Genomic DNA, 16,783 nt, shown 5'->3' with positions numbered 1-16,783 from the left:
CTGCACTGATTTTTTTTTTTACCCTCATCTCACTTCAATTTAAAATTCTTTATTATTATTACTTATATTTGTGAACTGCTTTATTTCTTAAAAGGAGAGTATATTTTGATTCACATCAAGGGAAGTAAGAGTCCACCTCTTTTTGATGCAGTGTAACTAAATCTATCATCTTCACTGAGGCACAAGGCCCTCTGTCACATTTTATCTATGCCTCCACTATTGCTTTTAGACTGTTGACTACAAGTTAGTTAAGAGCCTATACTCTAGAATCAGAGTACATAGATCCATGTTCTGATTCCATCATTTGTTAGCTGAGTGAGGTATAGCAATTTACTTAAACTTAGTTTCATAATTCATAAAATGGTGAGAAAATATTTGCCTATAGGTTTCTTGTGATGCTCAAATGAGATATTATAACACAAAGCACTTTAAATAGTTACTTATAATTGTTTTTTTCCTATTCTACAATAATATACACAACTTTGGAATAAGGAAAAGCAGCGGACATTTTTTTAAAGGCTTGATTATTGCAATGTCACCTGAACCTGGAAGACTTGTTTTCCTGGGTGAAGAAATATTTTCTCTGTGTCAAAGTTTCACAATCATCGTCAAGTAGGCCCTTGAACCCTGCCATTTAAAGTGCTCCTCTCTTTGATCTGTGGCACTCATACATACACTCTGGCAGTGAGGACACTGAGCTCGCTTCTGAAATTTGACAAGATAACTACTAAAATCTCTTTGAATTCTATGTTGTGATCCCATAGCTAGAGAGGATCAGGAGTTGACATAGACACTCTTTGGATTTCATACCATGTGGGGGCTTTCTTACTTCCACGTGACCTTGACTGAGTTTTGAATAGGTAAGTGAAAGAGAAGGAGGCACTCAAAGCAGTCAGCCACAGAACCAGTGTGAGAAATAGGAAATGAGCCTTTTTAAGTTTTGCAAAGGCAGATCAGGAGAGTTGACCTGTGGAGTGGAGAGTAGTCATAATTTAAAAAAATGGCCATGGAAATTAAAACTGATCAGAAATGGCTAGGCACGGTGGCTCACGCCTGTAATCCCAGCACTTTGGGAGGCCGATTTGGGCGGATCAGGAGGTCAGGAGATTGAGACCATCCTGGCTAACACGGTGAAACCCTGTCTCTACTAAAAATACAAAAAGTTGGCTGGGCGTGGTGGCAGGCGCCTGTAGTCCCAGCTACTCGGGAGGCTGAGGCAGGAGAATGGCATGAACCTGGGAGGCAGAGCTTGCAGTGAGCTGAGATTGCGCCACTGTGCTCCAGCCTGGGCGACAGACCGAGACTCAGTCTCAAAAAAAAAAAAAAAAGAAAAAGAAAACTGATCAGAAATATAATTCCATAAAGACAAGGGCAAAGTCATGTATTTGGAAGGGAAAATGTTACCCAAGTAGAGAGTTTCTGGGAATATGATCTTGAAATAAAAATAAATGAGAGAAAACTATTAATGAAATTGTCTGAAAACCATACAAACACCAACATTATCTTCATGATCCCTAATTCTAGACCTCTTTGGTCACTGTAAAATTATAACATTTTCCGTGTATCTTTAACAGCTTTCTAGGAAAATATTAACCAAAAGTACCAGTTTTGATTTGGCCATAAAGTGACAGGAGAGGTAAGGTTCTCTAGGATTAAAGAATAACGTTTTCTTATTTGATGTACTTTAAAAAATTATTCTAAAATCTGTTACATATCTGTCCTCTCCAGGATGAACTTTATATTGGCTCAGCAGATTGTTTACTGTGTTCTTCTTCTTTTTCTTTTTTTGGTCTTTCCTGCTCAGTGCCCAACCCAAGTTCAAAGGCTGATAAGAGAGAAAATCTCATGAGGAGATTTTAGTCTAGGGAAAGTCATTCAGTGGATGTGATCTTGGCTCACAGAGGACGATGTCAGGCTCTTCCTGGCTCCTTCTCAGCCTTGTTGCTGTAACTGCTGCTCAGTCCACCATTGAGGAACAGGCCAGGACATTTTTGGACAAGTTTAACCATGAAGCCGAAGACCTGTTCTATCAAAGTTCACTTGCTTCTTGGAATTATAACACCAATATTACTGAAGAGAATGTCCAAAACATGGTGAGTTCTCATGGCTCTATTGGGCTATTTGTTGCCTCTTAAAGATTAGATTACTGCCCATGAAACTGAAAAGGGAAATCAAAAAAATGCTCTGAGTTGTGAGATTGGATGTTTGCCTCTATATGCCTGATTTTGGAGTCCCAGATAACTAAACTTGATTGACCCTGGGGTTCATTCAGAAAATCGTTACAAAATAATTCACTGGTGTCAATCCAGATGCTTGGAAACAAGTGAATATTCTTTATAAAGTTACCACCATAATTCTCATCACAGTCAGGATTTCAAAGCATTTCATGGAAATGCCATAAGTTATTGAGTTAATAATTTCCTTTAGCCTACAATATCAATAGGAATATCTAAAGATTCTCTACAAATGATATATTAACTGAAAAATGCAGCTGGAGGCTTAGTGAAAGAACTAGTAATTAAGCTAATCAAGGGCTTGGGTGAGGCTGGACTTGGGAATTCCTTTCCTCTTTGTCACAGACCTCCAAGGGACTTCAAAAGGTCACAGAATCCAGGCAGAGCCCTCCAAAACAAAAACAAAAGCAAACAACAAAAAAACTATGATTAAACCAGTTCTGACAAATATCAGAATGCTATGGGAAAGCCAGATGCTTTAACAAGTGCAGGGATTTAGGAATTTCTTCTCTCACAGATCCCAAAACAGTATCTTTAAGTGGTGATCCTTATGTCAAGCTGTGAGAATATACCTCAAAATAATAGAAGGCATCAAAACTTGATCAGTATAGTGTCATAAAGCTGCTGATGTAGAAGTGTGGAGAGGTCCATCAGATAGAGATATGGAAAAAAAAGCTTGGTTAAAACAGGTTTCCAAAGCTCTCTCCCTTTCTCTGCCATTGTGGTATGTGTGGTTGACTCCATTTCTCATCATGTTTTCTTACAAGACTTTCAGGATCAAGCAATTCCTGGCCAAAAAACAAAAGCAAGGACACGTTGTAGCTATTTCTTGGTGAGTTATCAGAAGCCGTGAAGAGAGAGCATGAGGCCTATACTTTTTTTTTTTTGAAGGGTCTCACTCTGTTGCCCAGGCTGGAATGGAGTGGCATGATCATGATTCATTGCAGCTTGACCTCCTGGGCTCAAATGATCCTCCCGCATCATTTAACATTTTTTTTGTAGAGATGAGATCTCACTTTGTCTCCCAGGCTGGTCTTGAACTCCTGAGCTCAAGCGATCCTCTTGCCTCAGGCTCCCAAAGTGCTGGGATGGCAGGCATGAGCCACTGCACCTAGCCTACCACACTTACTCTTTGTGTGGTCTCTAGAGCTTCTTCAGCCCCCCTGCTGCCAGGGCCCCTAAGGTCTTGGGCATGCCCCATTTCTGAACCTATTCCTGTCTCCAGGGATAGAGTCACAGTGAACTCAGAGCAGGGTAGTTCTAAACTGCTATTCTGTATATACCCAAGGAAATTTCATCCCTGTCTCTAATGAGTCTGTCCCATGCCCCTTAATACACACGAACACCTACACACAGGTACAAGTCAGGGAAGATCACTGTGCAGCACATAAAATAAAATTCAGGGGCGAGCACTTTTTTTTCCCATGAGACAAAGTTAGGAAAAAATAAAAATGTTCATACAGATTAAAAATTTTAAATGTTAAAATATTAAACCCCCAATCTAAAATAAAGAAAAAATAATTTCTTAAATCCTAAGCTTGAGTTATGGAATTCACATTCTTATAATTTACATTACCTATTTTGTTAAATGGAAGACTTTTTTTTTTTTAATATGCAAGTACCTGGGTATATTTAGAAAGTAACCAAGGCAGCTTTTGTCTTTGAACCCGATGCGGTTTTGACAGCTCTATCTGGAAATTGAGCCAGCATATGGGAGCCAAGGGTGAAAGTTTTCCTGGGAGATTTTTGGGCTCCAAGGTACTGGATAGATGCTAAAGATTCCATTCAGTTTTTCGTTTTCTGTCTTCATGGAACTCTCATACCTACAGGGGAAGAAATGGTTTAGAGGTTACTAAAAGTATATAGCCTGGTTTAGGTGATAGTGAGCTATAGAAAAACAGAAAATAAGTTGTCAATACTTTAAATCTCAAACAACTTCTTACAAAAGGATTTCAATACAATTATCACAAGTTGGGTAAAGACCACCAGACCTATGGCCTGATAAATCATATATTTAATTTATGCATATAGTTAGGGCCAAAAAGGGCAGAGTATGTTTTTGAATGCTTTAAAATATAATTTAGGATTTTACGCCTACAGTCATTGAAATTACAAAGGATCTCTCTCAAGTTGGGAATATGCTATCCATTGCAGTTATAGATGGGGTTTAGAGAGTGTTTTAATTTCTTGTGATTAGCTCAAACAATGTGTGCCTTACTCCCAAAACTCCCTTGTATGGCTACAGAAACTGTTACAGTTTTAGTTGCTTCTCTCCTGCCTTTGTCCAGAGGTAGTGTGGAATGCCACCAATTTTATCTGTAATGGTTCCTTTCAAGCCTGGGGCTATGTAAGCTGCTATATATGCTTCATTCCATTCATCATTCAGCCTAAATATAGCTATCAACCACTAAATTATCTGATAGGTATGCATGAACTGACTGATTCTTTGCATAACTGCTAAGCTGTCTGTTTTATTTAGGCTTGGGAGCCCTAGGGTAAGGATACGGAATAAATTGTAAATAATATTAAAAGAATAACTTGGCAAGGAATAATACCTCTTCAGGGGCCAAAATGCAAGGCAACACAAAGTGATTTTTTTGGTGATATAATTATAACACACGTAGGATGGTAGTGATAAATAAAATAAAATTGGATAGCCTCAAAATTCCTACATGTAGTATGATAAACAATGTTCTAAGACTGAGGCCTTTGGGAGGTTGTGAGTTAGTTCCTGTAGATTGAGAGTAAAATTATTCCTATAATTTGGTATGAAAGTTTTACCAGAAATTTTGCTTCACAGTAAATCATCTGGATTGGGTGAAGCCAGGTAGGGATTGAGAGGTGAGTCAGGTGGGTTGTACAGATGAGTCTGTGCTGCAGACCAAACTCCTCTTCCCATAGCTCACTTCTTCCCACTCCTGCATGTTAGAGAGAAGACTAGAATGTGTCAAATACAACCTATAGGATAATAGTTGAGAGCATTAGCTTCGGAAGTAAACACTGGGTTGACGCCCTGGTTCTTCTAATTTCTAGCTGTGTGACCTAGGGAAAGTTACCTGCTGTGTGCCTGATTTCCCTTATTTGTAAAGTTGAGACAATAACAACTCCCTCACAAGGTTCTCGTGAAGATTAATCAAAAAGCAGTTTCTGAGAGGTTGTGAGTGTTCAGTAAAGAAAGAAATTGCCTTCCTTTTTTTTTTTTTTTTTTTTTTTGAGACAGATTCTCATTCTGTCATTCAGGCTGGAGTGCAGTGGCACAATCATGGCTTACTGCGCCTCGACTTCCCCAAGCTCAGGCAATCTTCCCACCTCAGCCTCCTGAGTAGCTGGGACTACAGGTGTGAGCCACCACACCTGGCTAGTTTTTGTATTATTTGCAGAGATGGGGTCTCGCCTTGTTGCCCAGGCTTGTCTCAAACTTCTGGGCTCAAGCGATCTTCCCACCTCAACCTCCCAAAGTGCTGGGATTATAGGCATGAACCACCACACACAGCCTATTCTCCATTTTCACTGCCACTATTTTCTCTATCTCTTGTGTGGCTCATTACTACCACTTCCGTGCACCATTTCCATCATGTCACATGTGTAGTCAAAACCCTCAGTGACTGCCTAATTCTCAGAGGGTAAAAGTGAAATTCCTTGGCCTGGAAAGTGCAATCATGCCTGAAGTTCTACCTGTGGGAGCTGTACTAGTTATCTATTGTGTAAAAAGTTACCACAAGCTTAGCAGATTAAAACAACACATATTTATTATCCCACAGTATCTGTGGGCTAGGAGTCCATGCACAGTTCAGCTGGATCTTCTGCTTCTAAGTCTCATATGGTTGCATTCAAGGTGCTGGCTAGAGCTATGGTCTCTTCTGAGGCTTGACTGGGGATGGATCTACTTCCAAGCCAGTGCAATAACTCAGAGGCCGTCTTTAATTATTTGCCATGTGGCCTTTTCCATAGGGTAGCTCACAATGTGGCATCTTGCTGCAACAAGCCAGCAAAGGAGCGAGTCTTCTATCAAGATTAAAGTTAAAATCTTGCATAACGTAAACATGAACATCCTGTCACCTGTGTTGTATGCTATTGGTTGAAAGTAAATCACAGGTCTGCTCATACTTATGGGGAGGGGATCACACAAGGGTGTGACCACCAAAGGCAGAGATCATGGGAGCATTCTTAGACTCTGTCTGCCACAGGGCCAGGATCAAATGCTGGTGGCTGATAGGCAGCTCTGCTGTTTATTTCTTTCAGCCCCTTTCTGTATGTACAAAAAAGGAGAGAGAGTGATTTTCTACCTCATAGTGTTGTTAAGAAAATCAAATGAGGTAAATTATTTTGCAAAGTATTCTCTACTCATCTGACTCCTACCTACTTTCAAGTCTGTCTTAAGTTGCAACTTCTGCATGAGGGCTTGGCCAAATGTAGTCACCTGCATGAATTTCCTCTTTCTTGTAACAGAAACTGCTTGGCCCACTCATAATTTATACATTATTATATACTCTTATGTTTCATTAATGAAACATTTATAATGCATATCTTATCTGTCTGATAAAATTGAAAGCAATCTAAGGACAACGATTTTTCCCCTATACATAACAAAATATAAAATAAAACATAACAAAATATAAAATAAAACAACATAATAATAAAAAATAAATAATAAAATAACTAACATTTGTTGAATGATTAGGATGTGTTAGGCACTCTTGTAAGCATTTCATTTTTTTGTTACTTCTTCGAATCCTTACAACAGTCCTTGGAGGTAAGTCCTATTATTACTTTCATTTTGCAGATAAGACAACTGTGGCTCAGAGAGGCTAAGGTACTTGAGTCCAGGAGCGGAATTCTCACTTTTCTCACACGTTATCTCTTTTGTGTGGTCTAGAGCAGTAGAATATACCAAGTAGTTGCTCATTTTGGTCTTTGGTAAATGGAAATGAATTTGTACATTGAGAAAAGACTACACTAGAGTAGTTTGGAGAAGTCCACTTTCCAAATGATGTTCAAGATTCAGGAGGAGGGGAAATGTGTCCTGGCATCATCACTTGCTTGATGATTTCTTTTGCTGGTAGAAAATCACCATAGCTACCAATGGCCATTTTCTGGGAAGCCTTTATTGGGAATCCTAACTTAAGATCAAAATCCCTGGGCTAAGTCATGGCAGCTAGGAGGTTACTGTGAACCGGTTCTCATTTCTTATGGTTTCCATTGTTATTAGGGGGCTGTATCCTCATTAAGTCCACTCTGAGCTCTACTGGATTCTCTTTTTAGAGCACTCATCTTTGAATTCTTGGCCAACTCATCTATGTCACAGCACTAAGGCTATAAATTCCAGGGCCCCACAATGTGAATTATCTGTGAGAATTCATTTCCAGTTCTGGGGACAGGACCCTTGGGAAAACCAGGCAATAGGCCAGAGAGAGAGAGAGTGGTCAAAAGTGGCCTGGTCACTCTTAACCTAAACGTTGACCTTCAGCGGAGTAGAGGACTAAATCACTCAGGAAATATTAAATGTTTCACCAGATATTCTTTCAACTATATCTTCTGTTCTATCTCTTCAAGCAATGCCATTCCAACTTCAATTTTCTTTTATGTCATTTCAGAATAATGCTGGGGACAAATGGTCTGCCTTTTTAAAAGAACAGTCCACACTTGCCCAAATGTATCCACTACAAGAAATTCAGAATCTCACAGTCAAGCTTCAGCTGCAGGCTCTTCAGCAAAATGGGTCTTCAGTGCTCTCAGAAGACAAGAGCAAACGGGTACGTTTGTGAACATTTTAGCATTGATCCCAAGAGTTGAAATATTTGGGAAATATTAAACATTAATATCACCCACAGCAGCTGCCTTTATTTGAAAAAATAGTAATGCTGATGTTAGAAAAAGCTCTCTCTATGCCTAGGTAAGGTGTCCATATAATTTATTATTCAAACTGGAATCTTTCTGAGAGTGAAAGACACTGGTAATAATTACATTCAAACACAGAGTTAAACTGAGATTGTCCCTGGCACTGTGGTGTGTATGGACACCCCCTAGTGTTAGGTCACCTTCCTGAAGGATCAGGCAGCCTGAAGAATATAGTTAGTTTATGTCAATGGTTCTCAACTGGGGGTGATTTAGCCCTCCGGGGATATTTGACAATGTCTGGAGATGTTTTTGGTTGCCACAAATGGGGATGCTGTTGACATCTAGTGGGTAGGGATGCTGCAGAACATTTCACAATGCATGGGTTGGCCCCCAACAACAAAGAATGATCTTGTCCACAATGTCAGCAGCAAACTATTTTTTCTGTAAAGGAACAGATGACAGTAAATATTTTAGGTTTTGTGTATTTAGGTATTGTCTGTGTTGCAACTAGTCAACTGTGCTGTTGTATCAGGAAACCAGCTGTAGCTAATATATAAATGAACAAGTATGGCTGTGTTCAAATAAAACTTTACAAAAACAGGCAGCAGACAGGATTTGGTCTGCAGAACACAGTTTGCAGACCTCTGATATAGCCTATTGAAATATTTTTAATCTAAAATATTTAGCTATTTAAAAAGAAAGTCTTCTTTCTCAGTTGCTTGTCCTCTGGAACTTTGTATGTTCTAATCTGTGAATATAAAAATAAAAGTGCATCAAAAAGGCAAAGATAAAACCATGTGAAATGTATCTTTCTGCAAGTTAACATTTATTTTTCTGCATTCTTTGGGTCCAATTATCCAACTAATTATCAATCCACTTTACCTTATCCATTCTATGTTTCTCCATTTTTTCCCCCAACAAGGACACTATGAGAAACCTTGCCCATTCGCATATAGACAGCCTGGTCTAGTCTAGGTGGAACCTAGAAATTCTATTTTTTTAAAAATCCCCAGATAATTCTAATGTGCAGCCAGGACCGAAAACCACTGAAATGCATGTAAGAGCTTAAAGTGTTTGGGAAGAGGAGGGACTCAAGGGTGCTTAGATTCGATGGAGAGGAAGCAGTGGAGATTGAAGAAGAGGTAGAGAGAGACCATGAGGGGTTTTGTGCCATGGTAAGAAATTTAGGTTTATTCCTTTGGACTATGGGATCGTGTGGAAGTTTTAAACATAGGATCTATTTCATGTTTTAGGATGACTCTCAAGGCAGAACCAAAGGGAAATAGGAGAAGGAGAAACATATCCTTTAATCCAGTGCTTCTTAAATCAATCTGAGGGAGAGAACCATTTCCTTCCTTCTTTCCTTCCTTCCTTCCTTCCTTCCTTCCTTCCTTCCTTCCTTCCTTCCTTCCTTCCTTCCTTCTTTCTCTTCCTCCTTCCCCCCTTCTCTCCTCCCTCCCATCTTTCCTTTCTCCCTCCTTTATTCCTTTATTTCCAATACATTGCAGATCAATACTTGCTTAAGTTCATTGATTACATGATTAGATGTCATGGAAATATCAAATTGTTTTCCAAAGTTTATAAACTTTTATTCTCTTAATTCCTGTACTTATCACAGAATGGAAACGAACTATTTGCTCACTTGCACTGGTCCACGGATTACACCTGGAGTAGCACTGCTTCACTCTATCACCTTCACTTTATCTGCAGGGTAAAGTTTAAAAACTTTAGTGTGGCATAGACGGTCCCTCGTGATCTAGCCCCTGCTTATCTCTCCATTCTCATGTCTTTCATTTTCCCTAATGAACACCATCGCTCCAGTTTCATTCAACATCTCACTGTCCCCTGGGAATGCTTTGTCTTTTCCAACCTCCTTCCATCTTTTAGACTCTTCCCTCTACCTCCGTTCTCTACATGACCAATGCCTACTTCTTCTCCAAGACACAGCTCTTATCTTCCCTTCTCTTTGGACCCATTCTTGAATCTCCAGGTTATTAGTTATTAATTTCTCCCTGCTCCTATACTACCGCATCACTTTTTGGTGACAGTTATAGCACTTGTCATTCTGTTATGTATTAATAGTTATTGATTTCATGGCTGCCTCACTGTCCTATGACTTTATGGTCTTTGACTTGTTCATTTCAGAATTGTCAGAGTGTAGGACATATTACAGGTTCAATAAATGCTGAATGAAACAAAAAATGCACTTCTCTGTGTATGTGTAGATAAGAAAAATTCTTTGGGTTTTGGTAGATCTGGTTATTTCAATTACTCCATATATATTTATTATGTGCTTATAGCACTTTGTGCTAGTTGACAGTGGGGAAATTTAACTGGGCTATTCCTTCTCTACGTGCAGAAAGATACATGGCAAAGAAGTAAATTGCTGTATCTTGAGCAATCAAAAAATCATGTGGCCTAAAGGATATCTTTATATTAGCATTCTCTTCAGCAAAATTTCCATTGTTAACATTGTTTATTATCTTAAATTTGCAGTTGAACACAATTCTAAATACAATGAGCACCATCTACAGTACTGGAAAAGTTTGTAACCCAAATAATCCACAGGAATGCTTATTACTTGAACCAGGTAGGCTACTAATTTTGAGTAGTGATTATGAAATTTACTTTTCTCCCAAGTTTTATAAATGATTGCAGATATGTGTGCTTCAACACATAGATGCCCTTTTAACTTTTAGTAAAACTTTCTTGTAAATTGTATCATATTTACTTAATTTAATCAAGTCAATAAGTAAGTTATTTCAGTGGTTTATTTTCTCTGCAGACATATTTTGGAACTATAAGGGCAAGGAAATGAATGAATCATGAGATTTTATTTAACCACTTCATGACCTGATATCTGCCAACCTTTTAATTCTTTAAAGTTCATGTAATTCTTTACAAATAAAATTTTTACAAATGCATCTTTTCTTGTCTTTGTGTGCTTTGGGATAACAGGTTTGAATGAAATAATGGCAAACAGTTTAGACTACAGTGAGAGGCTCTGGGCTTGGGAAAGCTGGAGATCTGAGGTCGGCAAGCAGCTGAGGCCATTATATGAAGAGTATGTGGTCTTGAAAAATGAGATGGCAAGAGCAAATTGTAAGTTTGCTGATCTGTAGAGGTCCTGAAGCTCTCTGTGTCCGCGGGGCTATTTCTTCTGCATTACCAAGCCTGCCCTTTGATATCAGGGACACCCCTCAATTAACAATCATTTCCTGAACAATTCAGATTACCTGTTTTCAAAAGAAATTACTGGGGAAAAAGAAAAGGTGCACTGGCATTCTACAATTCAAGAAGCTCAAGAATGAGACTCAACTACAAGGCCTAAAATAAATTATCGAGGAATTATGAATTATAAGTAATCTAGGAAGATCTCAGGCCCCTAAAAGTTCCTGAAGGAGTCTGGGGATTAAGGAGGGGATCCCATTTCTCAGGATGAAAGACAGAGTCACTGTCTGTTGTCTAAAGCCCCCACAGTTCACTTTCAAAGGTCATTTGTATGTCTACCTTAGGGTGATACCCCAGAAAGAAAAAAAAATCAGATTAATTTAGGCTGGAAATGTATTATTTTCTGCAGTTGTAATTATATCTCAAATTATGTGGTCATAAAAAATCTTAACATAGGAAGGAATTTCCATATCTCTTAACTTACTCTCTTCCCTGAATAGTGAGCTGAAGTCATGGAATCATGATTCACATTGTGCTTTGATGATTTACTGCCCACTGAGGTTGAGTAAGGAAGAATTTTTTCCCGCATTTGTTTTAAAATTTCTTTCACTGCCACTTAAATTCAATATTCTTAAGCCTTAGGCAAGCTGGAGGCAATAGCTTATCACCATTTTTAAAACAATATCCTGCATGTCCTTTCATCCAAATATTTATTTCTCTCCTCATCTTCCTGATCATTAATTGCCAATGTGAATGTAAAAATAAAAAATATTAAATTATGTTTACAAACTTTATTAGCTAATATCCTAACACAAGCTTGTGTTTCCTGGTGGTGAAATACTAAAGGAAGCACACAGAAACATGCTATTGATACATATAATTTGCAAACAAACACAGGTTCACTGTGGCAAAGTCTAAGATGAGTTGGGTCTGATCTAAAAATAAAAGGCCCTGAACAAAAGAAGAATTTAAAAACTTAGAGATCCAGTCATATATTTTAAAGCTAAAGATACAAACTGATGTATCAAGAGAGTACACACCTAGAGTTAAGAGACTAGGAGTGTGCTTCTTTGGCTTACCAGCTGTATGATCTTGGACAAGTGATTTAACCACTCTAAGCACAGGTTGTTGGTGGGAATATAAATTGGTGAAGCTGTTATGGAAAAATAGTATGAGGATTCCTAAATAAATTAAAAATAGAATTACCATATGATCCAGCAATCCCTCTTCTGGTTATATACCTAAATTAGATGAAATTACCACTTCATAAGGATATCTACACTGCCATGTTCACTGCAGCATTATTTGCAATAGCCAAGATAGGGAAACAACCTAAGTGTTTGTCAAGGGATGAATGAATAAAGAAACTGTGGTACGTATATGGAATGGAATATTATTCAGCCTTAAAAAAGAGGATATCCTGTCATTTGCCTCAACATGGATAGACCTGGAGGACATTATGCTAAGTGAAATAATCCAGACATAAAAAGAAAAATATGGCATCATCTCACTCAAAAGTGGATTCTACAAAAAAATCAAATATACAGAGAAAGAGTAATAGTGATTACCAGGGGTGAGGCGGAGCGGGGTGGCATATGGGGAGAAGTGGGTTAAAGGATACTAAGTAGCAACTATGCAGGATGAACAAGTCTAAAGATCTAATGTGCAACATAAGGACTGTAATTAGTAATAATGTTTTGTATTCAGGATTTTTGCAAAATGAGTAGATTTTAGCTGCTCTTCCATGGGGGGATAATGCTTAACTATGTGAGATGATGGATATGTTAATTTGTTCTACTATAGTAACCATTTTATTATATAAGTATCTCATAACATCATGTTGTACACCTTAAATATACGCAATAAAATTTATTTAAAAATAAACATAGGCTGTTACTCTGCACAGTGGGAGTTATAATAATGACAATCTTGTATGGTTCTTGTGCTTATTAAATAAAATAATACATTTAAGCTCCTGGCACAGAGCAAGTGCTTAAACAGAGATTACTTAGTGTTATTATTCGTTTGCATCCCTTTGAGTTGATGTTTATTACAATAAAAATGTGATAAGCCTTTAAATTTCTTTTAACCTCCCAGCAAGGCTAATCTATGTATATTGTGCTTTCTCTCTTTCTTTCCCTTATGTTCTTCCCTTTCTCTTTAAAAAAAAAAAAACAAACAGATTATGAGGACTATGGGGATTATTGGAGAGGAGACTATGAAGTAAACGGGGTAGACGGCTATGACTACAGCCGCGGCCAGTTGATTGAAGATGTGGAACATACCTTTGAAGAGGTAAGCAAGGAACTGTACACAGAAACAGTTGTGGGGCAGTGTATGGGAAAGAGGGACAGTGACTAAAGGCATTCTGGCTCATTCTTAACACATTGGTCAGCCATTCCCAGGCCTCATAAAGTTATGGAATATTAGAGTTTGAAAGATTTTAGAGAATAATAGGACAGCCCCTACAGATGATCAGAATTGCGCTGATCAGTCACTGACCATTAATTACCAATAGAAAGACTATAAGAATGAAATATTATAAGAAGAAATGGTCCTTTAGATTATAAGTAGGAATGATCTTCTTGAGCTACCTGGAGCTGGCACTGTCTTCCTGTGTTAGCAGAGCTGTAGACTTTGCTTCCTTCCTCAGGACAATTGATACTATTACTTTGAGTAAGCTAGTCTTCATAGGGAAGAGAGAGTTTTGTGAACAGAAATGTCCTATGGATGTTTTTCCTTCATTTTGGCCCCATGCCTCCCCTTTACCTGAACCTTCAAACTTCTGATGTGAGTTACCTTGTCACAGCCATAGTTTGGCAGAGCTATCAAAAACGGAAGTAAGACAAACAACTCCCCAAAAAGGAAATTGGGAGAAGACTTGAATAAGTACATCATCAAAGAAATTACACAAATGGCAAATAGGCAAATAAAAAGTTATTAGGGAAATGCAAATTAAACCTATGATGAAAATCCACTCCACACCCACCAGGATAGCTATGATTAAAAAGACAGACAATACCAAGTATTGGGGAGACTGTGGAGACGCTGGAGCCCTCTTACACTGTGGGAAGAAATGTAAAATGGGACAATCCCTTTGGAAAACAGTTTGGCAATTTCTTAAAAAGTTAAACACACACTTACCATGACTCTTAGGTTTCTATATGAAATAAATGAAAACATATGTCCTTATCCATAGAAAGACATACATAAATGTTCATATCAGCAATATTCATAATAGCCCCAAACTTGAAAACCCAGCTGTCCTTCAACTAGTGAATGGATAAACAGACTCTGATATACTCAGAGTAGCCGGAGATAGGAGTGGAACTGACTACAAGAAACCTTTTGTGGTTATAGAAATATTAAAAAACTAGATAGTGGTGATGGTTTCCTGGTAGTTTTAATTTATTGAAACTCATGGAACTACACACTTGAAAATGGGTGAATTTTATAGTATGTAAATTATACCTCAATGTAAAAACAAAGGAAGTAGGTAACAATCTTAAAAATGAATATATACTTTTTGCATCTGCTTTTATTTTGGGACCTGTGTTCTCCCAAGTATGTTTATTGATTTATGCAGTGGAGTTATCATCAAGTTCTAGGAAGAAGGAATACTTTTAAATTTTCCAGAAATTTGAGAGAAGAAGAATTATAATTTGGGGAAATTCTCCTTGTTTAAAGAATCTCCTATTTCTAGTGTTGTGGAATGGAAATTAGAATTGATTACTCTTGGTCTTAAACTTTCTTCCTGGGCTTTTCAGATTAAACCATTATATGAACATCTTCATGCCTACGTGAGGACAAAGTTGATAAATGCCTACCCTTCCTATATCAGTCCAATTGGATGCCTCCCTGCTCATTTGCTTGGTAAGAATCCCCATGAATTCTTCGTGTACTTGGCTCTTTGTTATTTCTAACAATAAAATTGCCTTTTTGAGTGAGACTTAATATAAAACTTTTGAAAAATTCTGTAAGTGGTTAGTAACATTGTAGAAACCGCATTTTGAAAGCATTTTCTTCAACCAAAAGTCTATTTTAAGCAATTCTCTATTGTATTACTTTTTTGTACATAAAGAGTTATTATTTTGGCTGCAATTCAAATGATAAAGGGGTTTTTAAAGATAACTAGAGAAAGAATTACAGGCTTAAATGAGAGTGGAAATGGGGAAAATAATTTTTAGTATTCAAGTTGGTTGGCTAAGCTCTTAAGGTGGAATTTGAGATTTTAGCATCATATTGTCAGAGCTTGGTTGGCTGGGGGTGGTCAGGGGTAACAGAAGGTTATAGCTTGGGCAAAAGCTTCCTAAGTTCATTCTAGACCTCACCAATTACTCTTGCTGAAAAGTGCTTGGCTTGGAATCGTATGAGTGAACAATGAATGAAAGTGACCATCTTCCCCTCTCCCACCGCAGCAGCTGAGGCCAAATAAAATATAAATATTTGAAAATTTCGTGCTATGCATACATAGCATTTCTACTGTAGTCAAACTAAGTTGCTGGAAGCTAATCTCCTCCACAGCCAAACCTCGTGTCTGTCAGCAGGAGAGAATGCGGAGAAAGGACCTGTGGAGACTTTAAAGTAATATGGAAATCCTTCCTACAATGTCAGTGGCAAGCATTATTTAGTAATTCAGTTTCTGCTTAAACCTGTCTGGTGTGATGGGATAATTTCTTCATTCCAATGTAGACTAATATACTGCTACATAGAACCAATGTAATACAATTCTACCTTATGTGGAACTTAAGCAACACCCCTCTGATGCCTTCCATTCATTAGTCCTATTTCCATGCTGTGAGGTTACCCAGAATGTCAATTCTTATTCTACAAGATGACCTTCCAGATATTCATAAAGAACCATCATATAAGATACAGCATAGTACCTGGTGCAATACATTTTAGTGACTATTATTGTTATTGTCATGTTTACACTATTTTCTTTTGTCAAGTTAAATATCTTATACATTATCAACCATTCCTTAAAACCTCACTTTTCTATAATTGTTCTCATTTCGATGAGCTATACTTTGTCAATGTCCCTCCTCAATTTTCATGCTCAGAGATGAACAGTTACTCTAGATGAGGTTTGACCAACATAAAGAAAGACATGGTACCATGACTACCTTTGTTCTAGACACTATACTTCTATTGATTTAGCTCAAGTTCACATTTATGCTTTAGAAGCCAGGTCCTACTGTTTGTTGGCTCATTTTTGGTCTTTTACAATGTGGACTGTGCTTTAGCCTGATGTCACATATATGTTTTTATGATGGATAGGTTTTCCTTTAAAATTTAAGCATAGGACTTCACATGTATCACTACTAAATTTTGTGTTTCAAAATATAGGTTTAGGGAGTACTTTTTTTTTTTTCAGACAGAGTCTTGCTCTGTCGCCTAGCCTAGAGTGCAGTGGCTGAACTCAGCTCACTGCAACCTCTGCCTCCTGGGTTCAAGCGATTCTCCTGCGTTAGCCTCCTGAGTAGCTGGGATTACAGGCTCAAGTCCCCATGCCCAGCTAATTTTTGTATTTTTAGTAG

General features: G+C 37.9%; 1 protein-coding gene across 3 annotated transcripts in view; it reads left to right on the top strand.

The window, feature by feature from the left end:
- The first annotated feature begins 660 nt into the window (after window positions 1-660).
- ACE2 (angiotensin converting enzyme 2) overlaps window positions 661-16,783 on the top strand; it is a 45,119-nt gene continuing 28,996 nt past the window's right edge. For 2 of the 3 annotated variants that reach the window (XM_063634562.1, XM_063634563.1), the window contains exons 1-6: window positions 1,805-2,093; window positions 7,829-7,987; window positions 10,569-10,662; window positions 11,031-11,174; window positions 13,426-13,538; window positions 15,011-15,116. In XM_063634562.1, the coding sequence (XP_063490632.1) occupies window positions 1,908-2,093; window positions 7,829-7,987; window positions 10,569-10,662; window positions 11,031-11,174; window positions 13,426-13,538; window positions 15,011-15,116 (802 nt within the window). In that variant the 5' untranslated portion in view covers window positions 1,805-1,907. Of the gene's footprint in view, window positions 861-1,804; window positions 2,094-7,828; window positions 7,988-10,568; window positions 10,663-11,030; window positions 11,175-13,425; window positions 13,539-15,010; window positions 15,117-16,783 lie in introns of those variants that run through there. The other variant, XM_063634561.1, reaches the window with a different exon arrangement.

The sequence above is a fragment of the Symphalangus syndactylus genome, chromosome X (genome assembly GCF_028878055.3).
Source record: "Symphalangus syndactylus isolate Jambi chromosome X, NHGRI_mSymSyn1-v2.1_pri, whole genome shotgun sequence".
NCBI lineage: Eukaryota > Metazoa > Chordata > Mammalia > Primates > Hylobatidae > Symphalangus > Symphalangus syndactylus.
Note: the sequence above shows the minus strand (reverse complement) of the source record. Positions and strands in the feature narration are given on the sequence as shown.